Here is a 25087-nt window from a genome sequence, read left to right as displayed (position 1 = left end):
CTCTTCTCTTTTCCAAAAAAAATTAAAATCCCCAAACATCAATCCGCAGCCTTTAAAAAAATGTTGTCCCGCACCTTTCTTCCAAACAAACGTGTACCTCCCCCACACTGACAGGCTTGACAGAGTCCGTGTTATTTGAACATGACATGTCAGACTTTTCACGCTGCAATTCATCATACTGAACACTGGCAGCCGAGTACGCCCAAAGAGTCAACTTTGCCAATTTCCCTCAAATGTAATTTCAAGAAAGACCACCATCTGTATTTAAAATTTAGGAAACAAGTAACTGCAACAGCAGAATAAACCTAGTTTCCAAAAAATTTAATTAGCAAGATTTTATGACTTTGTCTTTAAAATAAAAGACATATTTCACTGTTCAGGTGAACTTTTAGTGGATCAACAGGGTGCCAAAAACTCTCTAGGCTGACACCGTTTCTCCTAAACCACCGATCCAACTGATTAACCAATAATCCAGTCGGCCGGTGGAGGAAAAACACTTGCCACACTTTATGAAGATTTAATCACGACCCACGCCTGCAGCCATGGGATAGCAGAAGTGGCCCTCCTCTGCTCATTTGGCATTCCCTTCACTCAGCGTAATGAAGCTGGAGTGTGTCTACTAGTGAGGGAGGGTGTGTGCGAGTCAGGGTTGGATGGAGATGGGGGATGAGAGGTGGAGATGTAGAGGGGTTATTGGTGGGGATGTAATAAAGGCACGTGTTCAAGAAAATGAAGAAAAGAAGAAACCATCTTATGACATCACTGCTAACTAGCCCCTGATTTGGAAGGTTGGGAGTGGGAATTCACTCTGGGTTGATGCATCAAAGGGTGAAACTAGACATGCGCTACGACTAACAACTTGTTTCTCAGACAGTGAGGAACTAGGTCTGAATGTTTCAGAATGTTGCACTACGATCTGGAGAGCAAACGGGGAACTGGAGCCTTTAACTGCAGGTTTTTGGAGGCCAATTTTCTCCTGATCTCCCTCAGATGTTCTAAAGTGGGATCTGAGGAAGAAAAACATAACAAGGCTGTGCTGGAGACAGCGGAGAACAAAAAGCAAATTGGGAGGAAGAAAGACTGAGGGAGATAAAACAGTCTGGGTAGGATAACAGAGCTGCATGGAGACGGAGAGGGCGATACAGTGGGAGAGTTGGTAAAAAGAGTGAAACAGGTGGGAGGCGAGAGAACAGATGCAGACGGGGATGGATGAAAGAGGTAGAATGAGCGATAGCAGACAGGAACAACTCTGAGGGCAACACAGAAACTGGAGTATTCTCCAAAAATGTCCATAATAACAATCAGTTAGGTTCTTTTTTTGTTTTAAATCAGTCAAAACTACTTTCTGCCAGGAGACTAATTCCTATTTGTAAAAAATCTATATTCTGAATAAAGAAGACAGCAGCAAAAATGACAAATGATTCAGATTTGTGAATGCTGTTCTTCTTTGAAAACAAATAGTCTCACCTCGTTGCAGACTGTTTGTACACCAGGCAGCTGTAGTATTTTGTTGTTATAAAAATCCTGCGTTTGAATGGTATTTCTTCAAGTGCAGTGGAAGTAATGTTTGTTTTGAATAAACACGATAAATACAGCACGAAGAGACAGATTTCCAAAGGAAAATCAAACGAAAAAGCCATCATTGAGCTGGACTTTTTGCTTAAATTATGACCTTTGCAATGCAGTAAAAAAACAAAACATTAATGACAGCATCGTGCCCAAAGATGAAGATAACACACCGAACAAAGACAAGAAACCCAGGGATGTTTTCAGTCGACAGTGAATCAAAATGGATCACTGAGAGGAGAAGTACATGATGACAAAAACACTCTTTTCAGATAGATATGTAAACAAACAGCATTGGAAAGAGAGAGAGAGAGAGAGAGAGAGAGAGAGAGAGAGAGAGAGAGAGAGAGAGAGAGAGAGCGAGAGCGGGCCCTCTCCTCCAGCAGCACCAAAGCGAGCGACACCTCTCTGGTGTCTCTGTGAATGTGAGGACAGACTGACAGTCAGTCTGATTGGTCCCAGCAGTGGGGATCATGTCATGCCACTTCTTATTGACAGCCCGGCCATCCCTTAATGGCTGGGCCAGCATTTGCATTGCTGTGTGTGTGTGTGTGTGTGTGTGTGTTCGTACATTGGGCCCCCCTGATGCACGTAATTAATCACACATACTGTCAGCCACACCACAAAATGCCAACGCAGTGCACACGGCAATCTGAAGCTCACTGAGTGTGTCTGTGTGTGTCCATGCATCACACTGTCTGTGCTCACTTGTTGTTGCCGTTAGAGTGACTAAGACAGGCTGATGATGATAATGATGACTCCAGTGATGATGCTGAAGGTGATGATGGCAATTACAATGATAACAATGATGACTCTTCTTGTTTTGCTCTGAGAGGGAGCGTGTGAGAAATATCACCACGATCCCTTTCAGTTCTGTTCAGCCTGAAAAATGTCCCTTCAGTTTATCCATACGACACACAAACACATATAGACAGTATATATTTTGAGGCGTACACACGCACGCACGCACACACACACACACACACACACACACACACACACCACACACACACACACACACACACACACACACACACACACACACACACACACACACACAGGTGTTATGAGGGTGGTGGACCTACCTATAGTGCTGTGAATGTGAGGGTGGCAGGAAGGGTGGATGGTGAGGTCTGAGTGGAGGGGAAGGTGGTGGATGGGTGGAGGCAGGCTGAGGTGTGGGCCAGTGGGTGGAGGTAGGTCGGGGCGGCTGCATCTGGGCCTGGGACCTAATATATGGAGGCCGCCTGTAGATCGGCGTCAACGGACCCCCGACGAAAAGAGAAACCTTCACTTGAAATATCATCACTAGCTCACAGTCTCCAATCGGCCTCATGCATCATCAGAAATGGGAACGAACATTGACAAATATTAATCTCCCACGTCAGCCTGGAGAACGCTGGCAGGACTGCTCCCATGATGCATTGTTAGGCAAAACCTGCACCGATTGGAGGAAGTGTATAAATCCACCCTTTCCTCTCAGAAGACGGCCATGTTTCCACAAGTTCCCCCGACAGGGTTCAGCAAAAGTTTACTGCACACACATTCCCACAACAGCCCCGGTCTCCAACGCTACCAACACTATTCACAGCTCCAACCCTGACGGAAACATAACATCCCTTAACTCATATAGCCTACCATTATAGCATCAAAGAGCTTTGTATTTGTGATAAGGTGCTTGGTATCACCTCTCTCTCTGGTGTTTTCACAGTAAAACCAATGGTTTGCTTTTTCTTCCGTTATGTTCTGACAGTGCAGTATTCAACCCATACAGTCTGCTCACAGACCAATATCTCTCTTTCTGCAACAAATGGCACTTGGTGTATAGTGCCAGCTATCAAAATGTCAGGCACTTTATGAGATGTGTGAAAATAGGGATAGCTCCGCAAATGGCTCATAGAAACGTGGAGCCCCTGAGAACGACTCCCTTCACATCGGAAAAGACTGTTGAAAAAAATAAAAGGCAAACTGGGTGACACAGAAACTCTCTGTGGTGCTTTTCAGCACACCTCCCCACAGATGACCCGAATGGGAGATAGAGGAGCTTGCTAGCAGTGCACGATTTCCAGGCGAAGTAAAAAAGGCTCAGTCTCACAAAAGACTTTGGGCCATTTCGGTTTGAGTGGCGCCGTAATATAATATTTACACAAAAAACTCTTTTGCCAAGATCCCTTTAGGACAATTATGGCATAGGAGCAGCAGCAATTAATGATATATATATATATGTATATATATATATATATATATATATATATAGATATATATATATATATATATATATATAGATATACACTGTATATATACAAACTTAGGTGAGATGCAACACAAAGTAAAACAGAAACACAAGTTTATCTCTAAAGAAACAACAACAAGATTTACTAAAGGCGTGAGAGCTGAGTCCATGCTGTGCTCTCACCTGTTGTGTGTGGAGTTGGCAGATCCCGGCATGGCAGCTGCTGCTGCCTCCTGGGCCTTGCGGTTAGAACTACCCAAAGAAGGGGGGCCCATCCCGGGCCCAGCTGGCTGGGGCATGCTGGGGGAGCTGGGAGCCATGGGCGGGTACACCCTGTTCTGGCTGCCTGGGCCGTGGCTGCGACCTACAGGTATGGGCTGGCCGGGCCCCTGGCCGTGCATGGGGCTGCTTGCATTCATCCCCAGACTGTTGGTCATGCCGGGGCCAGGGCCACTGTAGCTGGTGCTGGCAGGCCCACCATAGTTAGAGGGCCGAGGATAGTTACCTGGAAGGAGACAACATGGGAATGAGGCAAAAATGATTACACAGACAATGTCACTCAAAACGTAAAACATGACAGTCACTTGAGACTTTCAACGTCTCACTTGAATTTGATAGATTGCCTACGAGAATGACACAAAATGGCTGCTGTGAAATACTGTAGCCTCAGAAGGGTGCTATGAATCACTTCATTTGAGGGAAATGGAGTTTATCAAGTGCTTGTCAGCTGTTACCATTATAAATGCAATAGTGACACATACAGCAATTCCATTCCTCAAGAAAATAATCTTGTGACAGACGAGGAATGTAAAGAGCAAAACGAAATTCTGATTCATAACCTCTTTAACCTCCAGAGGAGGCTGTAAAAACTATTTGGTGTGAGGTGTGCTGACATTTTTCACAGCTGCAGGTTGCTGGATGGCCATGGGAACAATTGTCAATCTTAAGGCTGACTTTGTGAAACACTTGAAAGGAGCTCTAATCTGCTGTAAATGCTTTCTTGCTGCCCCGGAGTGCCACACAACGGCGATGCCAGAAGCTTTCCTAAGGCACACTTAAACCCCTCCATTTTGGCTCTAAGAGCAAAGCACGCCTCCAACACCAGCTGCAATAAGAGCGGAGAGAGAGTCACCATGCTGTCAAAGACAACATGTACATACATTCAGGCCCCCTAAAACATCTACTGTACATGTAAGCGCAGTTCACCCACATACAGAGCACATCACATTGTACTCCCTCTGCAGGCACTGAGCCTTTTGACTGTGATATCCCCTCCCTGGGACAAATCCCCCGCAAGATAGAAAGGAAAATGTGGCATCCTCTATTGTGGAGGGGGCTATTTATTTTGATTTGATTAAGGGTGCTTTAGTTGGGCCTCACTGCTTAATCCTCTGTGAATATGTCTGGAAAAGGGGATCAAGTCCCTTTAAAACCTAAAGGCTTTTCTGCACGCTCAGACGAGGGAAAGTTGAATGACAATATTCCACAAGAGAAAAAAAGAAAAAAAAGAAACGTCTACGAAGATGGAAATGGCTTCTCAAGTGTCCTCGAGCTGCTTCGGTGAAGACACTTTCCACATGACATAAGCCTGCAAGCCCAACAGAGGGAGAGAGCGAGAGGAAGCAGCAGAGGGTGGGGAAAACAGACAGACAGAAGTTAGCGGAAAAAATGCCTGCACCCCCCCACGCCCCGAGATAGGATTTATATTGAATCAAAATAAAAGTCTTTCCCATAAAAGTCAGCAGCTTCGGTTGAATTTGTCCAGAAATTGTGATGAAATCTACTGTGGGAGATGGGGAAAGAAGAAGAGGATTATTTCTGGGCAGGCTTTGGTGAGTCGGTGAGCTGAGTATGGCTGACACCTGTCAAGGGTTTTGGGGCTATAATAGGGAAGCGTTCAGGAAGAAAGGATGTCTGCTAACGAACACAGGAGGATACGTATGGTGCATAGTACATGTGTGTGTGTACGTGAGTGTGTGTGTCCATCTGTGTGAACGCATATATAATACTTCTGAGACCTTGCAACCAGTGAAAGATACATTTCCATGTTCCTTCCACTCACAAGCGACTGCCTACAATGCTGGGAACGGTGTCCTGCAGTTTCCTTCCTCTTGCTTTGCTGCAGATGAACAAGGCCGCAGTTAGCGACCTCTCTCAGCCCTTTTTGGACAGCTGTTGAGCCCCATGTCATGGCTGCGGGCTGCCTGCCATGCATTCTCAATAGCCTGGGTGGACACTGTGGTTTTTGGCCCTTGTTGCATAGTAAGGCTTCAGCACACCTCCCGGGGAGTTGTTTATAACAAGAAGTCCCATTAGGACGATCTGCATTTTTTTCCGCAATTTGGAAGACGAGCTGAAAGCCCCAAAGATGGGAGTTACTGGAAGTTTCCATGAGACTGTATTCAACTTTACTGGAGGGGTGAGAGATGCCAAACCAAATCTAACTGAAGAGGTTTGTGTGCTGCATGCAGGGAAGTTATCAGGCGTGATGTCCTCCCATTCCAAATGTCCTAGTTGTGGGCTATGTTTGACTGGGCTGACAGAGGAAAGACAGAGTGGCTGTGGGACTGGGTTAATGCTAAGCTTTCCTGTGAGAGTCTTGCTTCGTCCTGACAAAAATAATTCACTTCCTGAAGGATTGGTGCTGCGCCAAAGTGCTTCTTCAAGGACAGATAGTGTACTAACCCACTTTTTTAAAATGAGTGAGAGCTCAACCCTGAAATTCTAGGTGTTTTCATAAGAGTCATTTATGCTTTCCAAGGTGCCGTTCAGAATTCATCAGATGAGAAAGTCGGATCATCGCGGAGGCAAATGACAAAATACAGATAGCGCATAATGCATTTATCACGCCTACATGACAGTCACAACAAATATAATGAAATTGACAACATCTGTAGTATTGTTGTAAACTTAGTCCATGACTGAATTGACTCTCTATGGTGTTAAATTCATAGAACTGAAAATATGTATTAGGTGCATAAAAACACGTCCTCGAGACAAATAATCTCTGCTGTAAAAGTGAATATTGAAGTCATGGGAGTTTTGCATAGAAACAGTTCATCACAAGTTTCTGCACGGCAAGAGACGGAGTAGTTAAGATCAGTTGTTTAATGTCCCTCCTATCTTTGAACTATCTTTGTCTCTTTGCTTAGCCCTAACACTAGCTTCATACAAGGTATTATGAGTTGTGAGCAGTTGGTGGCTTCTTTAAGCAAAAAACACAATCTAAGTGCTCAGATATTCCACTTCCTGTTGCTCAAAAAAAAGGAAAAAAACATTTTCTGTGCTGGCTTATAAGATGCTTATAAAACAAACGTCAAATGCACACTTACAAGGTGTCTACTTCACCTTCTTTTCATGCTAATCTGGAAACCAATCAAGGAGGGATAGGAGAAAAAGAGGACAAGGAGGACGTCATTTATTTTCTGTCCCTTCTCGTGTCCTTGTGGCTCAGTCTCGGTTTCCTGCCTGCTTCTCGAGCACTTGGTGCGTTCGGGGTGTCTTGGTGGTATTTATAGCATGATGGAGGGGAGGAGAAAGAGAGCTTGTGGTGCTTCGTTCACAATTACATGGAAATTCCCGGCACAGTCACGCCTTCGGTGGACACTATATCCTGCGCCTGGTTTAATCCCTGCAGTCCTGCGGGAGAGCTGGACTGTGACCAAGCAGATTACCGTCGACTGCTTCCTCAGCAGACTGGACCGTCCAATGCTAACAGCCGAGGCAGTCATTCTTCCGGCTACGGCGGAGAAAGGTATGATGGTGCAACGACGAGCCCTCCGGATCTGTGGACTCCATCAATAAGGAGTGAAACGCGGATTACATGGCTGCATGCTTGAGCTGCCAAGGACAGCAGCAGGTCAGGCTGTCCGTGTCCACATGTGGATGAACACAAATAAAAGAAATGAATAACAGCATTTCTTCACTTTTACTTTTGCAGTGGTTGGAGGAAGACGGATTTGGTTGGGGAAAGAAATGCTGCGTGGTACTCATTGCGTTCCATCTTACTCAGCATGGTTGCTATGATACACCATCTCCTCTATTTTTTCCCATTTTCCCCTCAAATTAAAGTATTATTCAGGATAACATTCTTTTGACTTTTTCTCGTGTAGTTTCATTCAGTTTTAAAAACAATCTTGAAATGAGGCGGATCAGTTCACAGCTATTGATAATGTCATTGCAGACCATTATTAGAGACTCGGTATTAGACTGCAGTACACATGTATGACTTGCTGGGATGGATAGTTCTGTTGCCTCAGGCTCCCACGTCCTCTTCCAGCCACCTCAGCACCTTCCCGACAGGGCGTCTGAGCCTAAGCAGAGATGGGGTGGGCCTTGGGGTTGCCGAGCTCCACACACTGTCAATTTCCTTCGAAAAACTCCACTCCCTCCCCTAGGCGCTGGCTTTTTTGGCTGAATTACACTGCCGCTCCAGGAAGGCACTAAGGCTTAAAAGTGCTGTCTGAGGCATGGTCATTACCAGCAAGTGCTTAACCCCTCGGAGGGGGGGGGGGGGGGGGGGGATGGGATGGGTGGGAGAGAGAGCAAAGCTGAGACAGACTCCAAATCTCTTTCCTGTAATGGCCTGATATCCTCCTCCCTCGTCTGTCTGTCTGTCCACTGTTGTCAACATGCAAGTGCATGTCTTGAAAACAGCTGTTGGAGTTATTTGAGTCCTTAGAAGCCCGATGTCAACACACAGTACGAGATCAGTTTAACTTTGGACAAAGAGGGTTTTCTAACGACAGCCATGAACATAAAGAGGCATACATATTTTTAGGGGACATATTGGGCAGTCACTTTAAGAGCTTCCAATTAGACTGTGAGAAAATAGCAAAGGAAAGGAAAAAGCTTTGGCAGGGTTCGACTGCGCATCAATCAGGGAGAAAACCTTTGGTTACAGTCTAAGAAGCAGCCTCATGTAATCAAAGATCTCTGGAAAAAATAACTAAATATTTTAGTATTGTGTGTAGAAGGGCCATATCCTCCTGCAGACTCATGCATCACTGTAACAATATGCTGGAAGGGCTTACGTAGTCGATTACACAAGCTGTACTGCAGTCATTAGCCCCTGATAAAAGAGCAGTGCTGCAGCCTTCGCTTACACAAAACCAGACATGCTCTTTGGTGAGCTACAAACTCTTACTGCTGGTGTCTGTGGTAAGCAAGATTGCTGGAAATGTTGTGTCACACACCACACAAACGATGTAAGAGTGAGGTTCGCCAAGCGTGGCATTAGGCAGGCCAATAAAAACAGCAGCGCAGAGTTCAGAAACTTGGAGTGCGTTTCTGTGTTGGCTAATGGCTGGCTAATTTGTTAGTGTGCTTAGTAGAAGGAAGGGAAGCAGATGGAGCTGTCATTAAGAACAATGACCAGCAGCTGTCTGCCTTGTTCAACCTAATCAGGCCCCTGACTATGTTCACATATTCATATTTTACAGTACTGAAGGTGTTGGGAGTCATTCTTTCATATTGTTGTCTCTTTGTGTATCACATATTTCGGTATGAGAATGTCAAAAGGATGGAAATATGAAGAAAATCCTCCAGTTACCGTTTTATATTTTTTACAGAAGGTTATGGCCGTGTTCAGAGAGGCAATAACACTGCATCAAAAAACAAAGCCATCTCATTAACTTCAGTGAGGTCAGCGTTGGTGCTGTACAATGCCGGTGCCTGTGGAGAGAGATCCCGCGAGAAGCGCCGGGTGGTCGGGCAAAAATACATTGAACCTGGCTAAGAGCTAAGCCCTGTGAGAGTCTGGCAACCGCGACCCCGATCAGGATAACGGTTCGACATAACGGTTGGATGGAGGTAGCAAGTGAAGATACAAATGTAGCCACTCAAGAAGTGCCACGTTTGCGGTACTTGCTGCGCTGCTGTCTGAAATAATCCGAGAGTACTGATACAGGACAGATGCAGGTCAGTTGCAAGTGTATTAAATTTAAATGAGAGTACACATACATCAGTATGTATATACCGTGTGTGTGTGTGTGTGTGTGATGAGAAGAGAGCGAATCTGAGCTGTTCTTTCCGTTTCTGATGGGAACATCTCTCCTGTCATCCGAGTGAGATTTCACGCTCATCTGCCTCCAGAGCCTCTTCGGGCTAGTCCGCCTCGCTGTCGCTCTCTGCTGACTTTATTCCTCTTTTTTCTGTCTGCTTACTGGGCTGTCAGCCCAGCCAAAGTCACATTAAGAGATAAGAGTGGGTAGAGAAGCTAGACCAAATACCAAATGCATTAGGGCTATTAATCAACATTAACAAATGAGAGGGAGAGGACGCAACTTTGGGAAAACACACACACGGATGGGCACATCTATCAAGGTGCCACATTAAAACACACATTTACCAAAAAAATACCATAATGTTTCGTCTGGTGTGTCGCCAAAGGCGGAAAGCGAAGTACAACAGCAGATGTCAACGTTTGCTGGATTGCCAGGAGTCGCACGTTGGAGGAAACAAGTGAGCGGAGAATGCCTGATTACAGAGAGCGCACCAAATTTGTTCCCCAAACTTTTTGGAATCTGTTCATTTAAGAAAGAAAAATCTTGTATTAATGGTTAATGTGACTGATTTACCAAATGTCTCATCAAACAGGCCTGCAGTATGCACTGTAGTAAACTGAATATCACAACGATTATTCAGGAACAGTTTAAAATGTTTATGTTGTTTAGGACCTAATCATTTTACATTTGTTAACACTATCTAGAACAACTGCAGCAAATTAGCAAAGCAGTTAGCTAGGCTTACAACCTAATATAAATGATGTTAGTTAGCCAAATATATTGGAATGCTAAAGAATATACTTTTAAACACATGCGATTATATTCTTTTTAAAAGTCAGAGTTATGAGCATGTCTATTTATTCACATTATTCTGAAATGAGCCATTTTGATTAATGAGTACCTTTACTGTTGGCACAGTAAATGCTAATCATTTTGTACTCTTACTAAAGTAAGATTTTAATCTAGGATAAAAGAGTAAAAGATCTGAATACATCTTCCCCCACTGGACATCATAATTCAGAGGATAAACCTAACGACGTGTCATTCTCAAGCGACCTCATAATCTTATCATCAGGAGGGCCAAGAGGTCCGTCCAGAGTTCAAGTGTCTCATCAATACTCTGAGAGGTTTTGAATGCCCACAGGGAGACCCACCACACCGGACTAGGTCAAACTTTGTCTGTGTGTGTATGGGAGTTGTAGAATGAAAGAGAGACTGCTAGAGTAAGGGACAGGAATGGAGGATGGCTGTGTCTTTCAAAAGAGTCTTTTTGTATTCCTTATTAGCAAACCCTCTTTGAAACCAATGACACTGATGTCAAGGCCCAATGTGACTGTGAAATGGGGGCCAAGAGAAAAAAGACAAATGTGGCCATCTGAGGCCAGACTCCTTCTGAATGAACGACACACGCGGTATTCATCACTCCAATAAGACACACGTCAAAAAGCAGAAACTGTTAGTCAAAACTGATGTCAGGTAAAAGTCAACACAGGGCCAGTTTGTGGTTTTCAGGATGAATAATCAGTCAAATTTGGGTTTTGATTAGTCTTTCAATGAACCAGGATCCAAGGACTAACGTTGTTATTAGAGCCCCGAGATAATGTCAGCTTAATGGAATACATTAATATTTGGGGGCTTTCTGGTCAAACTATAAACAAAGACCCCTTGATCTGTCTTCAATAGATTGACTCAGGTGCTCTGAGCTAAGACTTTAGTAAACCCCAAATCAGCTAAATCTGGCACTTTTTTGAGAAAAGAGAAATCATGACATAAAAACAATTTCAAACTTGTGTTGACTTTGTCCCGCTAACAACATTTGTGTATGTGTGTGATTAAGAAATTGTGTAAAAATGGGGATAAATGTGTAATTTTTCTCATCTGAATGGTTCAAAAATGAATGTGTTGCTTCAAAAAAAACATCTGCTATGTTCGTAATGATGATAATACTGCATTAGTATGGTCACGTCTGCATTTAAAACAGAAAAATTACCATAACAAAATCAAGTCATTTCAACGGATTCTCAGAGATTAGTGAATTTCCTAAATATTAAAGTAAATACATCTACAATTTTGGTTTTGAGTTCAACCTTGGTTAAACAATACCAAGGCGTCTTGCCAGTGCTGACCTTAAGGGAGTCCAAGATGGAGGTGTGTGTAGCTTATTAGCTGTTTATTCAACCCTCCTGTGGTGCAGACAGTTATGAGACAGTAGTCAATGGTGCAAATATGTATTTTGAATGAACTGCATACTCATTATCTTGTAAGCGATGAGCAAGATTGCTAAGTGGCAGCAAGCAGCGAGTAAATTCATGAGCTCAGAGAGATTATTTTCCCCCTCGATTGCCTGTTCCACGCTGGCAGCCGTGATAGTGATTAGCTCGTCGGCTAAAGTATTTCACTAGCTGGTCGCTAGTTAGTGAACTAGTTACTGGTTGCTATGTCACCAAACCTCAATGGATCATGATAAAGGCCAGAGCCTTTGGATAATCAGTGGGACAATCTTCCGGAAAACGTCTGAGTGAAAATTGCACCAATGCAAACAAGTTTGTTGTAATATCAATTTAGGCAAACGAGCTCCAACCTTGGTGTCCATACTGGGATCCTTGAGGTCCATAAAGGCCTGTAGGGCCACTCTGGGAGTAGGGTCCCACCACAGAATACAATGGGCCCCCAGGTGAGGGATGGGGGGACATAGAAGGTCCGGACTGAGGAGAGGCAAACTGAGAGCTACCCTGGTTTCTCTGCATGTTGGACATGAACCCTGAAACACATGAATAGACAAACAAAAGGAATGTCAACACTTTGCTTATAAAATGCCCAAAACCCCAAAAATCCTTTGTGGAGTGAATGTACCTGCTCAGCGAAATCAAATGTTGACTGAGGGATTGAGCAAAGGTGGGCGTAATCATTGCCTAACTCAACAAATCGGGACATCCATTCAATTTCCTCGTGTAAAGAGACCCTACCTTTTCTAATCTTTTACCTTGGCATTGGCTCCTGTTACTCATAGATACACATCAGTGAGTAACACAGCATGGAGCAGATATTAGACAAAACATGCACAAAAAGGACAGGCTGACATGGAAAAGGAAATAAACACACGCACATAATGTTGCGTGAACGTTATCAGTGGTAAAAGCACAGGTCAAGTGTATCTCTGGCCTTAAAGATGTATGTACGCCTGCAAAAGCTGTGGCCACGTATGTCAGTGTGCATAAAAAAGAAAAGAAAAAAAAGGGCAAATTGTCTGCGAATTTCTCCACAGAATAAGATGGTGATCTGCCCATGCCTATTCTGGTTATTCTTTCTGTCAATAGATGTGTCAAAGCCTCTCAGGCCCAAACTCGCCTCCACCATTCAAATTGACATTTGGAGCGATCCTCGCCTGGGCTTCGCTCTTTCAAGCGGACCCTTACGTTTTTAAAAAACCCACAGAAAGGTCTCCAATCCACAACGAATGGAGAAAGGTCGCTGTGTGGGTGTGTGTTTGTGTAAGCGGGGGGGGGTGGGGGGGAAAGAGATTCAGTTTGAATGATTAGGTGGAAATGGATTGGGTCTGCTCGACTGTAAACTTTGATAGCTATCCGCTTTGTTGAATGAGCGCGCATAGACCGACTCTTTAGTGAGTTTGGGGTTTAGGGAAAGTGCAAGTTGACACTTGTATAATTCCTTGTTTCTGCTCAGAGAGCGAGTAACAACTGTGAGAAGAGAGGAGGGAGTTAAAGGTTTAAAAATGCTATGTGCGCTTTCACTATATGCCTGTGTGCACGTACGAGTGTGTACGTATTTGTGTTTCTGAGTGTGTGGGGGGAGATAACGGAGAAAGAGAGCAATAAACGCTCAATGTCTGTGTATGTGAGTGTGTGTGTCTGTGTGCAGTAAAGAGACAGAGGCCAATACATAGAGAGAGAAAGAGGAGAGCGTGTGTGTCAGAGAGAGAGAGAGAGAGGCAGTGAGAGAGAGAGAGAGGCAGTGAGAGAGAAAGTGAGAGTGGGAGGCAAAGACAGAGCAATGGAGGCAAAGAGAGCGATTGGGGCCTGAAAGTGCTTAGGCTGCGAGTGCTGGGTTTAAGGAGCGAGGACATTATTGTAATGTTTTGCTTCCATTAGAGTAAGGGGATTCTGGAGAGGAGGAGAAAAAAATTACAGTGTGTAATATCGCACTTTAAAATTGCCTGGAAATGGATGGGAGAGGAACATTGTGCAGACAGTGCTAAAAGCAAATAACACATTCAAGGATTTCTTTCTCTCTCTGCTTCATATCCTCTCTACACACACATGAACACACACACACACACACACACACACACACACACACACACACACACACATAAACCTTTCTCTCTTTCTGGCAAAGCGAATGAAGCTCTCAGCCGGACAACAACAACCGGCAGCCAGCGAAGCACGCAAGAGACAGTGGGGGGGAAAAAAGGGACATTCAGCGGATTTATGGAAATGAAGAGAGACGCTCTTAGGGAGGCAGGCACTTGAGCAAAGTGGGGCGTGTGTTGGGGGGTCGGGGGGGCTGGGTAATCCTTGCTAGCATAACAGCAAAAACAACTACAAGCCCTGTTAACCATGCAGTATTTTTTCTGGACTGGGCTGGGGAGGGCTCTTGGTTTACAGGCATTAGAGAGCAGCATTACATCTCTGGCTTGATTTCATCATGTTGGGAAAGAACCATTTATAGTGCTTCACTCTCTCTCTCTGTCTTCATCCATCCACTCATTCATGTCCACTCATCTATGTTCACTTCTCTGGGTGGGTGATAGAGAAGGAGTATCACAGTCATTGCAATAAGGTTTACATCCAGTCTTTCAATTATTTTTGCAATGTTGTGTGGATGCAAATTTTTTTTTTTTAAAAGAGCAATTATGTTTTTTTTTTTTAGTAATACTCGAGAAGTGGCCATAATTGCTGGAAACAATTTCCCATTTGGCAGGCGCTTGTGGGTTAGCAATCATTTTACAAGCCTCTGGCAACAAGGTGTGGGCAAAATTGAAGTGGCTTTATTAAAAGAACTCACACTGTGACTTGATCTAAGTCAAGGATAAGTTAATGTAAGTGTTTACTGGTACATATTTACCAAACCATGGGTTTCCCACGCCCTTTGTTGGAAAACTGATGCATGATGGTACAACCTTGTGTGCGTGTGTGAGAGCACCTGCTCAGCCTCAACCACAACTAGTTGTCAAACTATGTTTAAAAAGTTAGTTTCAGACACATGATGGCGCTGTCAAATATGCAGAGAAATATGAAAGGCGTAAAGCGGGTGGTATGCTTGCTGAAGGAACTCACTTTGGAACAGCAGAAGAAAGAAGAACAAAGTCCTGTGTTGGGCCAAACTAGCCATAGTCTTTGTTTTCATATTCCCGTTAACATCTTTGGCTCCAAGTCCTTTTGCTCCCTCAGTAAACCTTTCATTACAACCCTTGTTCGTGCTATTCTCTGAGCTAACATACAACATTTCTGTTTTTTCTTTCATATGATCTCTACTTTTTCATGCCCCCAACTAGTGTGGAATGTAAAAGAAAAACAAGAGACAAGAAAAACAAGTATGACTTACATAGACTCTTTAAATCTGAGTATGTTGTACAAACTGGATTCCTTATGGAAACCGTTTCAGTTGCACACATACACAGACTTCAATGTATGCATTTGGTCTTCTGTGTGGGCTAGCCTCTAAGTTTGACTAGAATAAAACTCATGTCATGGACACACACATGAACGTCCTCACACATTAACCTCTGTATACTCTTTGTATACTTTAAACTGGCACGACTGATGATTCCCCCCCCCCCCCCCCCCCCCCCCCCCCCCCCCCCCCCCCCCCCCCCCCCCCCCCCCCCCCCCCCCCTCCCCCCACACACACACCTTTCTCCTGAGCCATAGGTGAGCGGGTGATTGGCGGGTGGGTTCCTTCTGGTCCGTTCCCAGAGCTCTGTGGGGCCATCGCAGAACCTGAAGAACAACATGAAGTCGAGACGTGAAGATTCAGATCTCCACTTGATGCTGCACTGACTTGACACATTTCAGAGTTACAAAGGTTCAACAGGCTGTAACAATTTTATTTTGAATCACATTCACTTCTTTGCATGAAAGTGAAGACAATAGAAAAATGGATTTATATTTCTTCCTTTGCGTCAACCCTGTTTGAAATTAAAAAGAAACTGCAGGAACTGCTGTAACAATAGAGTACTGAACGACCACTTTTGTCTTTCTTTCTGCATTTCTTTGATGACACAGAAGTAACCTGGTTCAAATAAAAAACGTTTAATGTAATTTGACAGCCAAAAGCAGAAACAATGACTGAGGCGGCCCTGGATGTGTTTCTTTAGCTTCAAGCAACAGGGTTAGAAGGTTCAATACCAAATGTATAGACACACCGAGAGCTCAGCACAATCACCATACATGAAGTCGTTTGTGATTCATTATTAGCTAAATGACAAATGCACTTCCAGAGGACATATCAAGTCATTGGACTCTGTGCCACATCCTGGTGTAAGTATTAAAACCAGAGCGATCCCCTATAGAAAACCAGAACCATTTGAGGATCAGTGATTAGGGGGTTGTGCAGGTCTTTGGGCTGCGCCTGTTCCATTGAAATCCAATAGTGAGTTGAGGGTCTGATTAGGACACAGGCAGACAGAGACTATGGCGGATTGATTTGGCCCAGAGGAAGGCGAGAGAGGGCAAATTAACCTTTTATCATTGGATTCAGACCTGCGACAATGAGGAGAGGGAAAGTGGTTTGTTTTGTCAAACTGGTTGTACTTTTGGATGAAAAACCCAGTGGTTAAATATAATGTATGTGAAATGCAGCATACCCTAACATACACAAAACAGTGATATAATTCAAATGTGCATGTTCAGTGATGATGGTCACTCCATATTTACGCTATAGGATTTGACTTCTATTGAAATAGGACTATGTGCCAAAAGTAATCTTTTACTCATGATGACATATTTTGAAGTACTGCTAGAGTGAAGTATTACCAAAATGTTTCCGCTACAGTGTCCTTCAAACTCACAGTGAATAGAAATCCCTTATTATAAAGAAAACACTTTGTATTATTCAATCACGCAGTAGAACGTGAGCTATTTCAAGAAGTGTGTGTGTGTGCGTGTGTGTGTGTGTGTGTGTGTGTGTGTGTGTGTGTGTGTGATGTGTCTGTCCAGGGTAGCAGTAAAACATGACTGGAGGTGGCACACACTCCACATAAACAAACCCAATTAAGTCAACATAATGGCTTTGCATAAAACTGCATAAACAACATTTCCATGCACCAGGCTGCCTACACACTAACACACACATACACACACAGATGTAAAAGTAATTGGACAAACAAGTGTAAATAAACACACAAGGAAACACACAAGAGCACAAAGGCACACACGATATGTGTTGAAATATTCTCTCTCTCACACACGCACACACACACACACACGCACACACACACACACACACACGCACACACACACACACACACACACACACGCACACACCACACACACACACAAATAGATTTGATTAGTCTGTCACCGTGCGGTGGAGGGAAGGGGAAACATCAGAGAGCAAACGTTGAAGAAACCCTGATAGGTGCGTCTATGTGTGCTTGTGCCGGTGGTGAAAGGAGCGCTCCTTTACTTCAGTAAAAGTACTCATTATGCAAAATGGCCCAATTCAGAATGTTTATTATAATACATATGTGTTTTGGGATTATTATTAATAATGTATTAAGCTGCCGGAGCGTTCATGCTGTCCTTGTGTAAACATAGCGGCGGTGGCCGACTGAATTATGTTTCACTGTCGTTTTACATGTTCACAGATGTACTGACGAAGTATTGTTTTTTGCACGTGAAGTTGGAGCAGCTCAGCCTAAGTTTTTCTAAGTTTAGGAAAAATATAAAATATTTAGTTTCGGGTGATTATACACTGATTAAAACATAGTTATGAATATTATATTCAATATCTGCCAATAAACCCACCTAAATGTGACACATTGTTCTTTTAACACAGATGCAACATTTAGTTGGTCAAGTGGGAGCAAGTTTAATCTACTTTATAGTCGTGTTGGAGTTTAATCTGTGTAACGTTAAGCTTATCATATGTTTTTTTAATGTAAATGTAAATCTGCAAGATCTTCTACTGAAGCTGTCCACAAATTAACTAATTAAATCAAAAGTACATACATGTAGCGCACTAGATGTATAAAGTACAAGTATCTCAAACTATACCCTAAAGTACTCTATTAAAGGTCCTACTTTCCACCACTAATATGTATGCAGCTGTGTTTGTGAACACTTTGTTGTCCTGTTTATGTAGTTTGTGTTTATGTGTCTGACTGGAGGGGCCTGAAGCCTCTTTCTTGTAGAGGGTCATGGCCACTTGTTGCCAGAGGCACAGAATTAGCTGCAGCACAAGTTTAGATGGGTGAATGGTGAGGATGAAGTCTGCTAGCAGGAGTTTACTGAACCCTTAAACAATGGATGTCGACCCCGCGATAAAAGCTAGCCCTTGTGTGTTTGTGTGTGTTTGTGTGTGTGCAGAGATGCATGCCAGGCACCGGCTATGTTGTCAGACTCTGTTTGTCTGGATGGCAGAGTGCTGGTGGCAGCAGCTTGTGCTGTATGCGTGTGTGTGTGTGTGTGAGAGAGAGAGAGAGAGAGAGAGAGAGAGAGAGACATTGAAGGTACAAATAGGGAACAGTGCCCTCCATGCTCCAATACTCTCTCCACAAACCCATGTAAATTGTCCCCAGAGACAAGATTAATGCAAAGACATACAAGTTTGCGTCCGTGCATGTGAGAGTGAGAGTGAGAGAGAAGAGAGAGAGGACGAAGAGGGAAAACGGAGAACGACAAGAAACAAAAGATCCTTGTTGAAAAAGGGGACATTGAAGAAGAGCTGAGAGAGGAGTGGAAGTATAGTGGAGTCTGACAAGGCCTCACCCCTCCTTCCCTCTGTCTCTGCAATGAACGAGTAAAGCTTGGAGCACTTTGTAATTATTTCACTACCAATTACTGTCCAAACAGAGCTTCTTCCCACATTGTCTCCTCTTCCTTTCCTATCGTGCCTTCCTCCTCTCCTCTCCTCTTCTTACTATCATTTTTAACAAGGTGCCATTAAATAATTACGTCCAAATAGAACAAACAGCGAGCCCTGGCATGTTTAAACCGTTCCATTAATAATTCATACGTGGAATCTTTGACGTACAGTTCTTCTCCACGTGCTGATGAGAGAGCGAGCGAGGGGAGCTAAATGTCAACCGGAGCTGACTGTATATCTTTCCTTGTCCAGAGAAAAAAGGCCATCTTTGCTTGCTATGAATGAAAATGTAAAACAACTAAATGCTTCCACCATCGAGGTCATCTTCTACTGTGTGTGAGTTAATATTTGCTTTGCTGCCTTAAACTACGCACTACTTGTAAATGAAAAATGTGAAATAGTGTTTTTCTTTTACATTTCTGAGGACCTTTCAGTGATTAAATATGACTTTATGTATTTAGATCTGTTTCAGTGTTTGTATATTTATTGTAGGTTTGAGGGCTTTTAAGAGTAAAATAATAATAAATAATAATAATAAATAATAATAATCATTCTTGTATATTGTTTGAACTTTCAAGTGTTTAAATATGTATGTTTAGATCTCTTTGTGTGTGTCCCTTGTGTTCCCGTAGGTGCTCTATAACATAATTAACACATGTGGCCATCAGTGGCATGGCAATACATTGCTGTCCCTCGGCCTGCATCTTCAACACGGGCAATTTACACCTCCACAAGCGCCCAGCTGAGCACTCATATAAACATACAAAAATGCATGCAAATGAACATGATAACTCACATGTAGTTTTAATGGGAGAAGCGGTGCATAAGCAAGGTTATTTTACTTTTAATTAATTATAATTTAACTATATTAACTAGATGATTTTATCCAGAAAGGACGTAAGTAACCTTACAATCTGTAATTCTTGAGGGCAGGTCTTCAAACGCTGAGCTAGCAGAGGCCGAGGCTTTAGAGACAAACAGACCTGATGTTCTGATCGTGTTGATGTAGTTTTAGAGAGACGGCGCCTGCTGCTTTAAAGGACAAGAGCAAACAGGAAGATATCTAGAACGAAAATGCTCATTTGCAATTGTGCTGAAAAGTCAAACAACTGTAATTTCCTCTTTGTAAAAAAGGCACTTAGCAAGCAGATCCATTTTCTACTCTTCGCTCATGATACAAGGCAGCGGGGCCAAAAGTAATGGGAGTTTTTGGAGATAATGCTCCTCGCTAAAAACCCAATACACATTTTAAATTTCTCTTCCGCGAGGACTGTTGAGGCAACCCTGACTCTCCTTTGAAGAGAGGGAGTGTGGTCTTTGAAGCTTTTTTTCATCAGGGTTTCAAACGCAAATGCCGGGGAAGTTCAAAGCCGAGGGAGAGTATTTGTGGCCATATTTCTGTTTTGTTTCAGGGCCCTGGTAATATTAAGCGGAGGAGCTACTGCGTTGCATGTCTGTGTGTGTGTGTGTGTGTGTGTATGAGTAATGCAAATAAAGAAAAGTCAACCAGAGGGTCAATCAAAAGCTTTTTATTAATTGCTGATGAAAGGAGGGTGCTGGTGTGCATTGGCATACATGTGTGTACATGCTTGCAAGTGTGTGCAGACAAATGTACACCAAGATGCCTCTGCTTGCCTACATGTACACACACACACACACACACACACACACACACACACACACACACACACACACACACACACACACACACTCTCTCCAACTGTTTCTCACAAAAATGGCCCCTGGAGCAGCAGGGGCCTGTTTTGCTAAAGTGAAGAAACGCTGGTGAGCACTAATTGACTGGTGTAGAGTACAGTGAAAGGGCTGCTTCAGCACCATCTCTTAATACAACCCGTAGGCTGAAATAAGGCACACACACACACACACACACACACACACACACACACACGCACACACTATCCCCTTCTTGCCGTGTCTTTAGGGGAAACCGGCAGATAAACAGCAGGCTCCAATAATGGTGGTTTAGATCTCAATGGGTGCGAGTCAATGCCTCTCCAAGCCGGGGGCTAATGCCAGTTAACTTTTCCTGTAGGGGACGAGCGCAGGCCTGCGGTGGCTCACAAAACAAACGCTCCCCCAAGATTCTCATTACTTCCAATGCTGAGTAGCAACTGTATGTAAAGCAAAACTTGCAGCTTAAGCTAAAAAACAGCGAGCCGGATGCGGGGGAGAGAGAGCGATGGAGTGAGAGAAAGCAAGAAAATAAGTGTTGGAGAGGGAAGATAATTGCGCACTGTGCTCCTGTTAAGGTTTTCCAGTCGGACAGAGTTAGAGTGGGATTTCTCTAAATGGCTAACGCAGCATGCCGCACCATATTCTTTCCCCAGGTTTTGGCGGACGGTGTGCTTTGTGAATATAATGTCTGCGGGGATGGCATTTTGCTGTTTCACTCCAAACACGAGCAGCCATCACGAGAAGGAGGAGGAGGGATATATGTGGGAATGTGGGAAAGAGTTGGGGTTGATGTGTAGATGGGGATGAAGAAGGAAAAAAAGCAAGTGGAGAAAGAGAGCTGGAGGAGAGATGTAAGGGAAATAAGAGGGATGGAAAATTCCGCCTTGTTCCTCGGTGGGAGGCCTGTACCACGGCAACGCTCTGAGCGAAGAAAGCAGCAGAGACAAACAGAGATGGGGAGGAAAGGGTGGGGACGAGGGAACATGAGACACAAGAGGGAACATAAGCGAAAGCGAACGCGATAAAAATAATGAGAGAACAAGAGGGGGACAGGGACAGCCAGAGGCGGTGTTCCCACCACGCAGCCTCTTAGGGAGTGGTGTGACTGGAAAACTCGCTCCACACACACCACGCTTGCATAAAAACTCAACACCCCTACCCTCTTCCACCACTTTCTGATGATAACTTCCACCACAAACAGAGGAAAAATATAAGTTTTAGTTGAACATGCCTGCGGCTTCTTTTGTAGCCTGTAAATTTGTCTTTCTTCCCTGTCGGGGAAGTCGTTTACTGACCATTTTGAAATCTATTTTTTTTAAAGACCATATTTATGCATGCAATCCTGATCTGAGGTCATTCTTCTGGTTCCTTGCAGGCATCTGTGTTTGACCTTTGATTTCAGCGTGGGAAAAAAAAACACAGCATCATTGGAAAATTACTTTTTTTAACCGTGGTTCTTATTACCACAATTAGAGACAGAAATATATTTTCTGAAATGAAAAACAAAATGCCTAAAACCACAGGCTACGCTGGGGGACAATGTAAAGGACAAGAGCAGATGTAAACGGGTTGGAGGAGATTCATTGAAGAGATTCATTGGGAAGGACCCTTAAGCTAACAAACTGGACAAGCCTGGCCTTCTCACCCACTCTGTCTCCCACCCTCTATCTATCTCTCCTTCCCCTCTCCCTCCTCCACTCGCCCTGACCTCTCTGTCCTTTTCTCGGCCCTGGAAGCACTTGAAGCGAACGCAGATATACAGATTAAACTCTCCCGAGCACTCGCCCGCGAGCTCCAATCACCTCTTTAGAAGAAAATAAAAACTTGGAGGGGTGGGGGGAGAGGCGGAGAGGAGCGGGGAAGGAGTGAGGGTGGGCAGGCACCGTTAACTGGACCTCGGAGGACCTTGGTGGAGAGAGAGACAAAGAAGGGAGAAAAATAGAAGAGGGAGATTTTCTACAGAGCGGAGTGTGGATGTTCTCTGTGTCAAGTAGGAGCTGCACAATGTGGTAGCCTTGTGCTGTGTGGTCCTCACAAATGACACAAATGTATAAACACAGGCACACACACACAGACCAATGTGGCTGCTAAACGGGCTGTAACGTAATCCACTGAACGTTTTGCCCACTAACAAGCTCTGATTGTTATTACAAGTCTGACAACACTATGGAAGAAAAGTAAAATCATTTCCTTTACCGTTTGCTTAATGTGTGACTCGCTCTGAGAGATCCACATTGTCGAAATCAGCCTTGACATAAAAAACTTTGAGATAAACCCTCAGCTGCGCTTTCTGTTCTCCTAACACAACAAACTCTGACAACGCCGGTGTCCCGTGGCACTCTCCAACTCTCACTCACGTTTCCGCTGTTGTCTTCCGGCAACAAGTCAGATGACACAAAAACAGAGAGCTAAAGAAAACCGTTTTATTTCTCTATAGGGTCCTTTCCTTTATGTTGTCGGACACTTATAATAACAATCTATGTCTGCCAGAGGGAAAAAACAAGCACTTTTAGTAGACGTTAATTGCCAGGGAGGAGTTGCCCTGAGCTATTACATCGCAGTCCATTTAGCACACAAATGCAAGCTTCTATAGAGAGCACGCAGGGGCAATGAATGGCCTTTGTAGTGACACGATCTCAAGCACACTGCACTTTATGGAGTACTTTTGCTACTTTAAGATTAGCTCAGTGTATTTTCTCAGAGCATATTTTGTTGAAACTGAAATTAAATGTGGAATTTGACCTCGCGCAGCAGAGCCAGCTCAATCCTATCAGCAGCAGGGATCTAAGCTGATCGCATCATGATTTGCAGGTTTAGTCACATAATGGATATGGATTCTTCTCGCCATACAAAGGCTGACAGGAAGTAACGTCCTGAAGACAACTTGTCGAATGAGCTCATGTACACAAAAAAAAAAACTAAACAGCAAACGCTTCGTTATCTATGTCTCGAAGTGTGCAGAATTTTTTTTTGAGTTTTGTAAAGCCAAACATACAAATCAGCAAATCTGGGACTGAAGGCTGAACTTTTCCAGGATCTGTTGTTTTGCACTTTGACTGGATGACTTTGCCTCTCCCCCCAACCACTCAGTGATGGAAGCTCCGACAACGGCTGTCCCATTCAGCCCCACATCCATCTGGAAGAAAGACGAATGTCTGCTCGCATCGTCCCCAATGTCTCACGGAAGGGGAAACATATTCTGAGGACGCTCTGAATTGCTTCAGAGGCACTGGGAGGAGGGTGGTGTATGTGTGCGTGTTTGACAGTCTGTTTTTGTGTGTGTGCATACGAGGTGGAGGAAGAGGAGGGGGAGGTTGGCGGTTGAGCCATGTGATTTCTGCTCGACTGTCACAAATCTAGCGCAACAGGAAAATCAATTTGGCCCTGTGTGTGCATTTTTGGCTCTGGGAGAGAATCCAAATAGCAAGACGAGGCCCGGATAATGTTACAGTGTATTGGATTTGCTTCATGGAGAGAGGGAGAGAAAGAGAAAAAAAGAGAAAGAGAGAACGAGAGAGAGCGAGAGAGCGAGAGAAGGGAGAAAGAAGACGAAAAGTGAAGAGACGAGGGAATTACAGGTGTGCCGTGGAGCTCCGACAAGATAGATTTGTGCAAGTGTATGGTGTATGATAGGCTGGCAATCTGTCTCCTTCCTCTCTCTCTCTATATCTGTCTCTTTCTCACACACACACACACACACACACACACACACACACACACACACACACACACAAACAAACAACACTGTCACTCGCCCAAGCAAGCATTTATAGATGTTTATGCCAACATCCAGACCGGACAACGCCATGGCAGCAACCTGTCAATCACAAGGTAGACGCCACCCCAAAAGCATATCTTGCTTTATAGTCTATTTTACTCTAAACTGGATGAAAATCATGCTGTGTTGAAGAATTGATTGATTGATTGAGACCATGAACGCATGCTTACAATCTTTACTTTACTTTAGGTAATAAATCAAGAAGAAATAGTCATTTTCTCATAGACTTCTATACAATCTGTCTTCTCTTTGCAACCGAAGGAGTCGCCCCCTGATGGCCATTAGAAAGAATGTAAGTTTGAGGCATTTCCACATTGGCCGCAGGTTGCCGACTGGCTGCTATGTATGCCTCTGGTGTTACTTATTTGTGTGTGTTTGACAGGCAGGTGAAAGGATGACATGATGAAATTGCTCTCCTCCGACCGCTGTCAAGGGTGTTGTGTGTCCCGAGTGCTCAGCCGTGTGACATGTCGCATCAGTTCACCGAGTGAGGCTGACCAGTGACAGACTGACACACAAACACATATAAACGCACAGTTTTATACAAAATTACTGGTTATAAAAAGCTTGGGATGACATTTTGTTTTACTTAGTCATTTCTTAATACACCTTTTACCTCAACACTTTTTTGCATAATTTAATATGGTTTACATGCATGCAAAGTCTGCAGGTGGACACACACTCAAACACACATTTTTTGTTTGTATTTAAAGGAAAAATACACATTATGACACAATAAGAATTTAGTAACTACAAGAGTTT

General features: G+C 43.8%; 1 protein-coding gene across 1 annotated transcript in view; it reads right to left on the bottom strand.

Moving 5' to 3' along the window:
• arid1b (AT rich interactive domain 1B (SWI1-like)) overlaps window positions 1-25087 on the bottom strand; it is a 187700-nt gene that overhangs the window by 21120 nt on the left and 141493 nt on the right. The window contains exons 8-11 of the mRNA XM_034525486.1: window positions 15678-15764; window positions 12386-12565; window positions 3983-4304; window positions 2652-2813 (exon numbers count right to left, since the gene is read on the bottom strand). Of these exons, the coding sequence (XP_034381377.1) occupies window positions 2652-2813; window positions 3983-4304; window positions 12386-12565; window positions 15678-15764 (751 nt within the window). The remainder of the gene's footprint in view (window positions 1-2651; window positions 2814-3982; window positions 4305-12385; window positions 12566-15677; window positions 15765-25087) is intronic.

This window comes from Cyclopterus lumpus, chromosome 22 (assembly GCF_009769545.1).
Source record: "Cyclopterus lumpus isolate fCycLum1 chromosome 22, fCycLum1.pri, whole genome shotgun sequence".
In the NCBI taxonomy this organism is placed as follows: Eukaryota; Metazoa; Chordata; class Actinopteri; order Perciformes; family Cyclopteridae; genus Cyclopterus; species Cyclopterus lumpus.
The sequence above is the reverse complement of the archived record's forward strand: the minus strand, read 5'-3'. Positions and strand labels throughout refer to the sequence as shown.